General features: G+C 31.6%; 1 protein-coding gene across 1 annotated transcript; it reads left to right on the forward strand.

Annotated features, from left to right (window-relative positions):
* Positions 1-1,474: 1,474 nt before the first annotated feature.
* LOC100572444 (metalloendopeptidase OMA1, mitochondrial-like) lies at positions 1,475-6,047 on the forward strand. The gene is made up of 2 exons (XM_003243674.4): positions 1,475-1,661; positions 4,142-6,047. Exons 1-2 carry the CDS (start codon positions 1,495-1,497, stop codon positions 5,076-5,078), a joined length of 1,104 nt encoding a protein of 367 aa, XP_003243722.1. The 5' UTR covers positions 1,475-1,494; the 3' UTR covers positions 5,079-6,047.
* The last annotated feature ends 8,161 nt before the right edge of the window (positions 6,048-14,208 follow it).

Here is a 14,208-nt window from a genome sequence, read left to right on the forward strand (position 1 = left end):
CACCCCGACAGGGTCCCCGCAACACGACTAAACCCCTAGCAGGCGCGGGCGAGTCTACCGCAAGCGAAAGCCAGCGGTAGTACAAGCCACCCCGACCCGAAGCGACACCGACACCAGTACAAGTGTACCCCGTGTGGCGGTTTGGCAGGGGAGTATGACACGGGACGCAGCGGCAGCCAGTACAAAGTACAGGTACCGCAGCGACCGGTCTACGCTTTTGTCAACCGCCACCACGGGCTACAGCGCGACATCACCAACTCTCCCACCACGCCAAAAGGCACAAGGCGGGACGGGAAGGCGAGTCGCGCAAGACGAGTACCGGCCGCCGGTATCTCGCCCTCTCGTACGTCAACCGTCGCAACAACAACTACCCGGCGTCCTCGCATATAAATTGTTATTCACGTCGTATCGTTCGTTATTTTGTTTCACGTTTACTATATACCATACTTGTGTAAAAACGTACAAGCGTAGTGTAATATATGCATAAAATATAACATTACATTTTACAACTTACTATAAACCGTGTGTTGAGTTATTGCCCATCATCAACCCACACCCACACACCTATACAGCGACCGGCCTACCACGGACATCACGACACTAAGGAACCGTCGTAGCCGCGTCATGTTAGTATAGATAATATGCATATCGCATAGCTGTAGTAGCCGTCTTCTGCGGGCACCCGTATGTTTCGATGGATAATTTCACGGGATATACAATATATATATAGGTATTATACCACGGGGTGGCCATACGTATACGTATGTGAAGTATTTAGACGGAGAACGTTTAGAGTGACCAATTTAAAAGCATCAAACTATTGTACCAAACTATTGTATGCCTTACTCAACCTAATCACTTATAATACACAGTTATCACATTTTAAATTGTTTTTATTGTTGTTATATTTTGATAACTACTAATTTATAATATGAAAACTTAAAGTAGTGCCAACCAAATGTCAAAATAATTTTATTTTTCTCAAAATGGTAACTCTAAATGTATTCCATTTGCTTGCTTCAATTCACTACACATAACAGTATACAGTATGGCCCCTCTATATATTCTTTACTCTATGTATTATACGTACCTAGTGTGAATGCATATCATACACAATATAATTATTCCTGACGAATCAGGATTTTGGTAAATTAAGTGCATCAAGATGCTAACAATAAATACCTATAATAACACCTCAATTAACTTATTTACTTTTGGCAACGTATTTACATTGTTAACAGATTGGTACTATATAGACTAGAATACCGAAAATGCTCCTGAAATGCAAAATATAATATGACTTGGAAAAAAATTAATAAAATAAAACACTATTATTTCAAATGTTTTAAAGATGCGAAATCTATATTATTATACAGACGTTTTATCGTCTCTACAAATATTCGAGAAAATCCGTTTCCTACGATACGTACTTACCTATGTTCGGTTATACTAGACTTTTTTTATCATTTAAAATATCCTGATATTATTTATACAATGTTTTCTTTACTTCTTGCGAGAAATGTTTCGTTTTTATCAATTCCAACAGCTGCAAGACTCTCAATGTCATATATCAGTGGTAAGAGAAGTTTGGCGTACTATAAGACACCGAACGTTGCACTGAAAACACCCAAACAGTCTCTACAACTGCAAAACCTTGTTTGGTAATCTATTTTATGGAACAAATAATGTTTAGTTCCCAAGCGATTATTTCAATTTTTTTTCCCCCAAAATGTGTGTTTTTATGCACTGAATACAAAATTCTAGTTCAAAAATGGTCGCAGTTTTTTACTTAAAAAGTTATACCAAAAAAACTATAAAACAGTAAATTTTTCAAAAATCCGATATCTTCGCGATAAAAACATCGAAAAAACTCATTGATTTTTTTTTTTAATTGTATGTTTTTTATGATGGATGAAAATATGAAAATAGATTTTAACTATGGTATTTGCTGTTTAAAAAATTGAAACCAACATTTACACAATATCACAGCTCGATATCACAATATCCCTCCGCCCTCGGCAGTGACTACGCGTGTATCGGCACTCCGCTCCGCAAATCGAAAATATCCCTCGACTTGTTATGCAAAACCACCTCGTGTAAGTCATAATATTGATCACAGATATATTAATCTACATTTTCACCAAATATTTTTTAGGTAATATTATAACAAGAAAATAACATAATTAATAAGGGGCGACCACTGTCGGCCTGGCCCTCTCCGAGGCCCCGACCCGTATTTTTCAAGAAATAAATTAAATTATTTACCAAAATGTACCTACTATATATAGGTATAGCCCAGTGGTATACGTTTCGATCCACTAAATAATTTTATAATAATAATATAATATACATTTTATTATTTTAATCATACTATAAAATCATAATATCTTAGTCCGTGGTAATAATATACAATTATATGATAATTTTGGAATCTTTGATCATGTTGAATTACGTACTGTGATGTTTGATCGATATTATATTACTGATAAATATATATAAAACGTTTTTAAATTATTTTTTTGAGATTTGGTATTGTTGAGAGGCCCTTTGAATAATTTGCCTCCTGGGCCCTTTAGATCCCAGGCCGACACTGGAGGCGACAGTCCAATACGAAAACGTAGGAAAGCAAAGTGCATGCGTAAGTACGTAAAATCGTAAACTTTGGAAAGATATGACTTCCAAAATAATAATTTGCGAGAATTTTTGAATTAGACTTTTGTACTTAGTGCGTTATAACACACATTTTGGGTGAAAAAAAATCGAAAAAATCGCGTGGAAACTAAACTGCATTTATACCTCTATTTTGTTTCAAAGGGTATTGTTATGTTAACATATTATATTGACTAGCTTATGTTATATTATATTTTGACGATACAGTTCGACGGCCGCTACAATAATATAACGATTCTAGTTAAAAATGAGTAATGAAATATTCTACTGCTGCTGCTATGCCTACAACAAATAATATTATTATTGTATTGTAATTTTTTTTATTAGATTTCATATCACGTCCAATACCTACCTACTACCTACCTATATTTTATTCGATAGCGACCAAAATACATATTATGAATTAAAGGCTCGGAACTTTAGGCATTTGCATATTTGTTTAGAAAGTGCAAATTGAAATTCCGATTCGATACAAACTTGAGATCCGTAGTACGTATTTATTTCAAATACAAAATATATTTTTGTTGCATAATTTTTCATATTTCACGGGTTTGACGTGAACAAATTTTTGTTGTTTGAAATCTCTAGTTTAACAAAATAATATTAGATACTATATAATATGACGACAAATTAATTCAAAATCAATTGATTTATCAACGGATATTTTTGTAATGATCCCATGCAATGCCATCGGCCCTATATGGTTAAGTGTGGAAAATCACTTAGTCCTTTAGATATAAAAATGCATTGCGCGATGTCTCCATAGGACGTCCGAACATGTGCGTTGATAATAATTTGCCACTATCGATAAAATTATATCAAATGTCAAAACATCTTATTAAAAAAGCGCCATCGCGTATACCTATCATAGCCTATCGTATCGTATTTACTTCGTTAAATTGCGTACATTTTACATATTTTCCACATTTTTATCACATATTATGACGGTGTTTTTTAACGCATATGTGTGCGCACATTTGAATACTTTTTGGCGCGCAATAAGTTCCGAGCCTTAAATATTATTCATTGCGAATTACGGTCACATGACAATTACTAGGTAATGGCTTAGGTATTTCATAAATGTTAGAAATGTCCTTGTCACAACAATATACTTCCACAACAACAATATGATATTAATTCAGTGTCGGCCTGGCCCAGGCGGCTAGGATGCGATCTCCTCCGAGGCCCCGACCCCTATTTTTCAAGAAATTAACGAAATTATTTACCAAAATTTACCTACTTTTGAAATTGATGATTATGTTGAAATACGTACTGTGATGTTTGATCGATATTATATTACTATACATTATATATCGATCCATATTATGTGATAAATATCTATAAAACGTTTTTAAATTTTTTTTTTTTTTGAGATTTGGTAATATTGTTGAGAGGCCCTTTGAATAATTTGCCTCCTGGGCCCTTTAGATCCCAGACGGACACTGAATATTATTGCTATACATGTTTCCAGTCATACGGGGAGGCGTGGGTTTACGTCGTTACTGACCGCGGTAATCGGTGGCGCGGCGGTGCGGTACTCGTGGTTCAAGCTGCCGCCCGAGACGAGACGGCGGTACGCGAATGCGGCCAGGACATACCGCTTGGCCATCGTCGCAGCCGGTCTGTGCCTGATCGGAACGTTCCTGTCGCGTTGCATGGAATTTGACCCGTGGACGGACCTGTGGCGGCTGTTCTTGTTCAGCGAACGGACGGTCCAGGCGCTCGCCGACAAAGAGGTGGCTGCTGTTCTGGCCTCGATGACGGAAAAGTGCTGCCTTCTGGAGACGGAACACCCCACGTACAGACGAGTGGCCGGCGTCATGTCTCGGCTGCTGTACGCCAACAACGGGGTGGACGAGATCCGGAACCGCCGGTGGAGTTTGGTGGTGGTGGACCACCCGGCGGTCAACGCGTTCGTCTTGGCCAGCGGTTTCATTTTCGTGTTCTCCGGACTGGCGGCCGTGGCCAACGACGATCAGCTGTCGATAGTTGTCGGCCACGAGCTGGCCCACGTCGTGCTACGGCACACGAACCACATCAACAGCGTCAACTTTGCGGTGCACCTGTTGTGCTTGACACCTGTGTCCGTGGTCCTGTCGGTCGCGCTGCCGTTCCTCGAGGCGATGTTGGCGGTCATGGTGTGTCGACTCGTCCTATACGTGTGCGTGGGGCTGACGAAGTCAAGGTCCCTCGAGACCGAGGCCGACGCCCTCGGCTTTTTGCTGGCCGCCAACGCATGTGTAGACGTCACCCAGGGTTACCTGTTCTGGGAGACCATGTCCGAAATCGAAGGGCCGTCCACCCTGACCTGGTGGCTGGAAACGCACCCGACAAACGAAATCCGGGGCCGACACATTCACAGCTTGATACCGGCCGCCGTGGAGCTCCAGAAACTGGCCAAATGCTAGATCTCGTCGCGTTTGGCCTTATATGCCAGTAGGATGATTTGGGGGATTCAAATACAACCACCTAACCACCTTCGACCACCCTTCACCACCTAGCCGCAGTCAACTACTTTTATAAAAAATATCAGGAATCGGGAGTATGGATAATTATATTGACTTTCTGGCGTCAACTAAACGTGATTTACACATTATACTTTCCGAACGCATACAATTTAAAGCGATTAAATTTAATTTTAAACTAGAGGTGACATATTATAATAGACGCAACGTCGAAAATTCGTTTGATAATAGAGCTTTTAAGACCTCGGCCAAGGCGGTTTTCGCAGACTCAGATTTAAATAAAATAATTGATGAGGCGTTCGCAAATCTATTAATCACTGAAGAAAATTATCGATCGAGGGGGAGTGGTTATGCGCTCGAATCTATCAATGGATTATTATTAACAGTATATATATAAATATGAGCCCATGGGTGAAAAATTATTGGGCAAATCATTGAGGACACACAAAACAATAATAATAATATTGATATGAATAACGTGATCGACTTATCCCCTCAAAATAATATCGTTAACAACGTTGAAAATAATGTGAATAATATCAATGAGAATAATAATGTACAAAATCTCAATAAACAGATTAATAATTTTGCTCCGACAAATCACTCGTCATTCATCAAACCGGATTTTAAACTTAACAAACTGGCTATAATAAACCCTCAAAATAATGATATTATGATGTGTTTTAAATGGTCTATTCTGACGAAGCATGTGAATACTCGTGTTATTATTAATACGCTATTACGAAATTTGTTATCTTCGTTAGATTCATGTTTAATTGAAAAAGATAATGTAAAGTTGCAATATATTTGTGATGATTTTAATATTAATCTTTTATCTAATAACTTAGCTTGTGTAGATTATTTGAATATTATGGCTATTTATCAGTTTTTCTCGTGTATAAATGGTATTACTAAAAGTGTTAATGATTCTAATAGTAATATTGATCATATTTTTGTTAAAAATGTTTGTTGTAATTGACTGTTCAGCTGTTTTTGAGAAATTTAATCGGAAAATTATTGTTAATTTTGATAGTGATTATTTTAACAAAATACATTTTTCTGTTATGAATAATCTTTTTAAAATATAAAAATGGAAAAAGTTGTTATTTTAGGTTTATTAGTTGATGATACGTGCTCAGCTTTTCAGAGTAAATTATTGTTTGCGGTTAGCCATGCCTCTACTAATGAAAAAAAAATGATCGTAATACATTTGTACCATTAAAGAAATGGATTTCAAAAGGTCTTCTAGTCTCCATTAATCAAAAACAAGCTGTATGCTATAAAAATTAAACGTCCTTTTGACGAACTATTTTTTAAGATATAAAAATGTATTACAAATGTTTAAAAAAAAAAAGCACGAAATCTATATTATATGAAGGAAATTATATTAGCCAAACATGACACTAAAACTACTTGGAATATCGTTCATGATATTATTTTAAATATTGATAAGAAAAATAATCAGACAATTATTGAATGTATTTATAACAAAGATAATAAAATATCAAATGATAAATATGAAATAGCTTTAGAAATGAACTCTTTTTTTCAAATGTTGGTAATGATATTCTTAATATAACTAAGATAGATGGGTAACTCAAATAATGGTACTAAAGTGGGTAATGCACTAAATGATATATAATAATTAGCAAAAATGTATAAACGTAATAACAATATAGTACCCTTCTGGCACGACAAATACTAAATTTGTATACAAAATTTAGCCCTTTTGGCTCAACAAAATTATAGTATGACAATGAATAATAAATAATATAAACTCACAATTTAGGCGGGACACGGCTGGCTCCTATCGTATAACAATAACAAGAAATAGCAATAAAAGCTCGCAAATATCGAAGTGCGAACTGACAATAGTACAAAATACAATCAGTGGCGATTAGTGCACACTAACAATAATGAGAGTGTAAACGGCGAACCGTGCCAGTATATGAAGAAATAACAGTATGTAGCGATTTGCGCTCACAAAATAAATAATATAATATGGCGATTAGCGCCCTTGATTAGGTACACAATATAGATTAGCGCACACCAAAAAATGAACATCAATTTTATGTATTAATTATTAACAGGGCTAGGATTTATATGCAACAGCATGTTTTTTTTTGCTACTTCTGTTTATTGATTTTGTCAGTAATGTCCACGAATCGCCTCATGATGAGATAAACGGTGGTATTTTTATTTTGCGTGATTTTGCATATTTTGGATAAAATGCATTTTATTGCATATTATATTGAATAAAATTAATATTATTGCGTATTTCGATTGTGAGAATGTAAAAAATGCATGTTTTATAGTATATTTCGTAAAACTTTGTTTTTTTGTCAAATATAAATTTTATTTCATGTAACACGCACGTATTTAATGTGATAATTATACATTTTATTTCTAAATTATATTATTTTAAGACAAACAGCCTATCATTGATGTATTTTAATAAATAAATATTTTTTTTGTACCTATATTTTAGTGTATAATTTATTAAAAAAGTGACGATTCGCACCCATACTATAATAAAATAAAAACGGTGATTTGCGCATACATAATAACAATATATAATTCAACGGCGTTATGAAAAAAATATTTTTTTCATTAAAAAACCGTTTAAACGTTTTTTTTTTCAAAATTTCTCAAATATTTTAATAATAGATGGTGAAAGTGAAATAGGTCTATAGTTGTCACAGATTTTCTGATCGCCTGTTTTTGAGAAAGGAACAATAGGTAATACATTTTTTTTAAAAACAATTAGGAAAAACTCCACATTCAATAGTCTTATTAAATAATAAAGAAAGAGGTAAAGATATTTGTTTTGACGATCTTTTAAAAAAATAATTTGTCATTCCATATTCATAATATGAACACTCATCTTTTAATAAGTTTCAATAGTTCTCAACTTCATCAACTAAAATCGGATTTAGAAATGATGATTCATCTACGTGACAATTATTATTTAAATATTTCCAATCTAATTTATGATAACTTTAAAAAAAATATATTTTTGATATATTCTCACCAACATTGGTAAAACAATCATTTAGAGTATTACAAATTTCAAATTTGTCTTCAACTATTTTATCATCATTAATATAAAGCGTGGCAATCGGAATTTTAGGTTAATTTTTATTATCAATAATTTAATTTATAATACGCCATGTAGATTTAGTATTTGAATTTGCATGTATGATTTAATTTTGATAGTATAGTATACGTGCATCAATTTGAAGTAGATTTTTGCATTTTGATAAATAAGAGAACCAAAATTTAGATCAAAAGGCCTCTTTTGTTTTTTTTTTTTGTAAGTTTTTATTTTTTATTAATTGAAAATAAGATACCCCTTGCTATCCATTTTTTAGTTTAATAAATTTACGGCAATTTTGTATTGTAACTTAATTTGTACAAGTATTTATAGCAGTACAATTTTTTTGATTGAACATAGTTAATGCATGATGCATCATTGATAGACAGACTAAAAAAATGTTTATTCCAATCATCGCTATATAAGATTGAATTTAATCTGTTATGATTAATCTTTTTTAATTGTAGTTTGATTAAAAGAAACATATTTAAATTTTTTATTGTTTTTCAGAGAATCAACATCTGTTAAAATAGAGGTACCTACCATAATGACCAGTAATCATAATACGTATAATATAACTAGAGATAAGGTTTATATCTATATTTTTTTTTAAATATGTGATCAATATTACTATTAGAATCATTTTGGCTTCTAGTTATACCATTTATACTAGAGAAAAATACCTGTTTACTTATAATGTTGAGATAATTAGTTGAATTAGAATTATCGGACAAAATATTAATATTAATATCACCGCATATATGTATAATGAAACTTATTTTTGTTATTTGTAGCGAGGAAATTGTCGAGGAAATCTAAAAAAAAAAATCAACAATGTCATATTAGGTACAATTACCTAATATTAAGGTGCTTACCTAGTTGCTATAACTTTTTTGGCAATTATAATTTATTTTAAAACATGCTTAATAATTATGATGATATGATAATTAATTAAGTACCAAATTATAAATAACCAAGTGAACGAGTCGACATTAGTACATTATACAAACCTTTTCTATTAGTTACTGAAATGTATCAATAATTGTTTTTGTGTCAAGACTATTAATTACATCTCTTTCGGCATTCAATATTAATAAATTTGAAAATCGTCCTTGTCTCATTGTTGTTCTCTGACAAGCTTCTAAACACCGCATTGAAGATAATAATTAATGTTTGCCGGTTGTGCAACTAACAGGTCTGATGAAAGCTACTTATAGCAGTTTCTATACATTTGAGTACACATCTTCAGTAGGTACCTAGCTAACTATACTTGTTTAATTAATATCATCAATATCCATAATTTTAATTTTAAACAGGCAATTTTTTAGCAATAAGCTTTTTATCTTATCGCCAAAAGGCATAATATTCATAACGAGTTGATGAAATAATTTTTTTTTTAATGTGAACGAATCGTTATAGAAAAAAAGACGATTTTTTCAAATTAAAAAAAAACCTCAAATTCGTCTACAATACACTTTTTACACGAAAGCAAATTGATCGAGCTTGGACAATTCTGTTGTCGAATTCAGTATAAGTGACTACATTCCAGCAAATTTCACATTGGAGAGTAGTTTAGTAATAACCATAATATTATTATAATAGAATTCTAGTATCTATATAGGTAGAATTGATTGCGATTTTCGAATAACACTACCACTTTGTCTCGTACTTTATGTGACTATATTTTCATCATAAAACTGTTTATAAGTTGATTCTTAATTTATGTGATTGTATTTGTTGTTAATAATGAATTGGCTATCAAATTTTTCGACAGTGAGGCAAGAAAATATTAGTTGCAGCACACACGACCTACCTATTTAATTTGCACATGGTCGTGGGGGGCTATGCCCCCCACACCCCCCTATTATAATTCTATATCAAATTTACCTTTCTAAAATTCATCTTATGGATACTACAATAAAAATAACTTTTATTAATTACATAAATACTGCTTTACTTATTAATAAATCATTGAATAAACAATAAGCTGGCGAGCACCCTTTCAATTGAAAACTATTTATATACTTATTTATTTGATACATTGTGTCACTCAATATTTATTAGAACTGACTATCCACTATATCTATAGGTACTATTTGACTCTTGTTTAGGTATGTAGATATATGTTAATCGTTAACTAGCCATTAGCCACTAGGTACCTACCACAAAATTGAGGTGAATTAATGCCAATTACTTAATTATTTTATTAATAAATACATGAATTATATTTATTAATTATAGTGATCACTTAGGAAATGAATAAAAAATATATTTTACTTGTAGTTTTGTATCAACTGGTCAATTTGAAATCCGACACAAACGTAAATATGATATAATTCTATTTTTCTGCAAAAACAAATATAGAATTAAAAATGTATGTGGGCAAGTGGATGTCGCTCTGCTGTACAGTATGTTACAAAAGGGTCAATGTTTAATGGATGGTATTACATTTGAATTCATTGATATAATATCATTGTATAAGAAAAACAGTTCTGAGCGGAGATGCGGTATGTCAGTCTAGGCGTATAAGACATATTATATACTTAGTTATATCTATATGGTATTAAAAAAAAATTGACATATAATAAGTACCTATAGTAAAATCCAAATTAATCATATCATAATATCCATTAGGTACTTATAACGTGTTTTATACATCAACAATAAACCGTGATACTATATCATAGATATATAATAGTATACTTTAGAAGTTTCAAGTATACCCACGAATAATATTATACAATCACACCAAAATAACTAAGATAGTTATTCTAGGTTATTAATGTGTAATTTCTTCCAAATTTGAACGTAAAATGACTATAAAAATAAATTGTGCTTATGTATTTTTTAGATTTTTTGGTAGCAGAATTAACTACGTACGTGGAATCTTGTTTTAAATTTTCAATCCTTAGATATAAAACTTGAATACTTTATACATTTTTAACTACAAAATAATTATGCAATTTTAAATTCGATAAATTTTTTCAAAATTCGATCTTTAAATGCTTATATAAAGAAATTATGCCTATGTATTTTTAATATTTTTCAACTGCTATTGTAACAATGTATCAGGAGCCTTGGATTAAAGACCTGACAGATAAGATTTAAAAATTTAATTTGACCTTCTATAGATATTTTTTTTTTTTTGATAAAGGTAGATAATCTTATAAAGAATCTTGTATTGCATTTTAAAATCTTAGATTTAAAAAGAAACATTTTTATGAATTCTTAACTCAAAATAATTTGCTAATTTTCGTCATTTTTCCATATTTTGTGAATTTTTGAACTTTAAATGCGTATAAAAAAAACTGTGACTAAGAATTTTTAATATTTTTCAAATATCTTTGTAACAATATAGTAGCCTTGCATTAAATTGTCAAGCTTTTTTACCCAACAAATAAAGTTTTATTGACATTCATAGAAAAAAAACCTAAAAAAGTTGGAAACTGAGTTTATTCGTAAACAGCTCAAAACAAGTCAAAATATTTGAAAATTTTATGATGCATAGAAAATGCTTATATTAACATTTAGACAAAATTTCATTTACCTACAGTAATTTGTTTAAAAGTTACAACAAAAACCAAAATCGATTTTCTCGAAAACAAATTTTGCGTAATAATTTCTGTTTTTCCTTAATTTTTCTTTTGTTTTTCGCGGTGCATTTGAAACTACTGAAACATTTTAATTTTGACCTCCCCCCGCTCAAAGCACTAACTAGATTCACTTTCCTATCAGAAAAGATACCGTTGAAGAAAATCTAAGCATATTTACTGTCCTAAAAGCTGATGACAGACACAAAAAAATCTAAAAAAAAAATTAAATAAACACACATCTTTGTAAAATTGATACATTCATCGTTCCACTCAGAATCTAAAAGCGGGTAAGTGGATGTCACTCTACTGTTACAGTAGGTTACAAGTGGGTTACTGTATAATGGGTTGTAATACATTTTAATTCATAATAATAACATTATTGTATTCGGAAAACGATTCTGAGTGGAGACGGTTTGTCAGCCTGTACATTTTATATTGTTATTTATTATAATTACAAACACACATCGTTGTAAATATTTATAATTTATATAATAAATAATTACACTTTTGAATTTTGATAACAGCAAGCTCATACTTTTCTTTAGACTATGATATAGACAACTCTATCTTATTGTCTATAAAAATCCATACCACCTGCACAAATCCATTTTGAATTGATCTCTCTCAAGTACGCTATGTAATGACCAGAGTTCAAGTCATCTCCATTGTGAAATACAGCTGCTTATGGCTTATAACTTGCCGTTGAATTGTTTATAGTAGTCGACGGAACACCATATGATTGCAGATCAGTTATTTTAGTGACATTATTTAATTGTTGTCCATGCTTCACGGCAAACAATTTCAACTGAAATACTAAATTATTATATATTCATTAGCTGACGTTAAAGCGCAACTTGTTTCGTACCCTACGCCCTACGTCTTTGTTGCAATTTGATCATCGATATTTGGATATGTTCGGCCGCGCGTATTTTGATCATTTTGAAACAATTTTTATAGTTTCTGCGGTCTGTTTCGGGAACACGTCTGTTCTGTTTATGAATTACAACAAAAAAAGAAATTCGGTAGGTACATGAGAAATCGAGTGAATATCCAATATTGTAAAAATATGAACTTCAAACGCTTATACAAATTTATTTTGATTTGGTAGTAGATATTTTTTTATTTTTTTTTTGAATAAAGGTAGATAAACTTATGTGGAATCTTCTATTACATTATGTAATATGTTTGATCAAACTCATCGGACCATTAAAATTTGTTGTATAATTACACAATGTACAACGATTCGTATAATATACTTCTTGAAATCCATATAATGTATCATGAGCATTTGTCAAATATGATCTAGTATGATGTACAGTATCTAGTACTATATTTTCATTGTTAAATTGTTGTAGAGTGTGTTTTAAAATGGTTCTAGTTGATCATTAGTAAGCGATTCGTATACTATAGCTGATAAATTTACATTTGTCATTACATAATCAATAGTATTGTTCCATAGTCTGTGTAGTCATTTCGGTCAATAACTTCTTATAATTGTATTTGTTTTTAACTTGACTAAGCATTTTATTGGTAGTTTACGGACCTGATATTGAAATCAACGATGAAACAATTATTTACTTTAGTTTAGGTTCTATAAAATTACAAAAATGTAGTACTTATAGAAAAATTTTGGGTTCCATATATTCCAATGTATGTTACATTTCCTATATACATTTTTAATGCTTCAAAGTGAGCGTTTTTTTCTTCAAGTAATAGAGATGTACATGATATTTCTCTATAATCAATAGATTTCTCAACAAAACAAATAGACCCACTTTTTAATTAACAAATTTATAAGATTAAAAAAAAAAAGGTGGGTAAGTGGATGTCGCTCTGCTGTACAGTAGGTTAGAAGTGGGTCACTGTATAATGGACAGTATTAAATTTGAATTCAATGATATAATATCACTGTATAAGAAAAACGATTCTGAGCGGAGACGGTATATCAGTCTATGTATTAGACATATAATATATACTTATCTATGGTATTAAAATAAAAATTGACCTATAATAAGTATCTATAATAAATTCCAAATTATTCATATCACAATATCCATTAGGTAACGCGTCATACATCAGCAAAAAACCGTGGTACTATCATAGATATATAATAGTATATTTTAGAAGTTTCAAGTACCCACGAATAATATTATACAATCACAACAAAACAACTAAAATAGTTATTCTAGGTTTTAGATTCTGAACGAAGTGATGAATGTATTGATTTTACAATGATGTGTGTTTTTTTTTTTTTTTTGTGTCTGACGACAACTTTTGGAGCAGTAAAAATGCTTCGATTTTCAAAAGTTGTACCTTTTCTGAAAGGAAAGTGAATCTAGTTGGTACTTTGGGGGGTCAAAAGTGAAAATTTCCCAATACTTTTCAA

Source organism: Acyrthosiphon pisum, chromosome X (assembly GCF_005508785.2).
Source record: "Acyrthosiphon pisum isolate AL4f chromosome X, pea_aphid_22Mar2018_4r6ur, whole genome shotgun sequence".
Lineage (NCBI taxonomy): Eukaryota > Metazoa > Arthropoda > Insecta > Hemiptera > Aphididae > Acyrthosiphon > Acyrthosiphon pisum.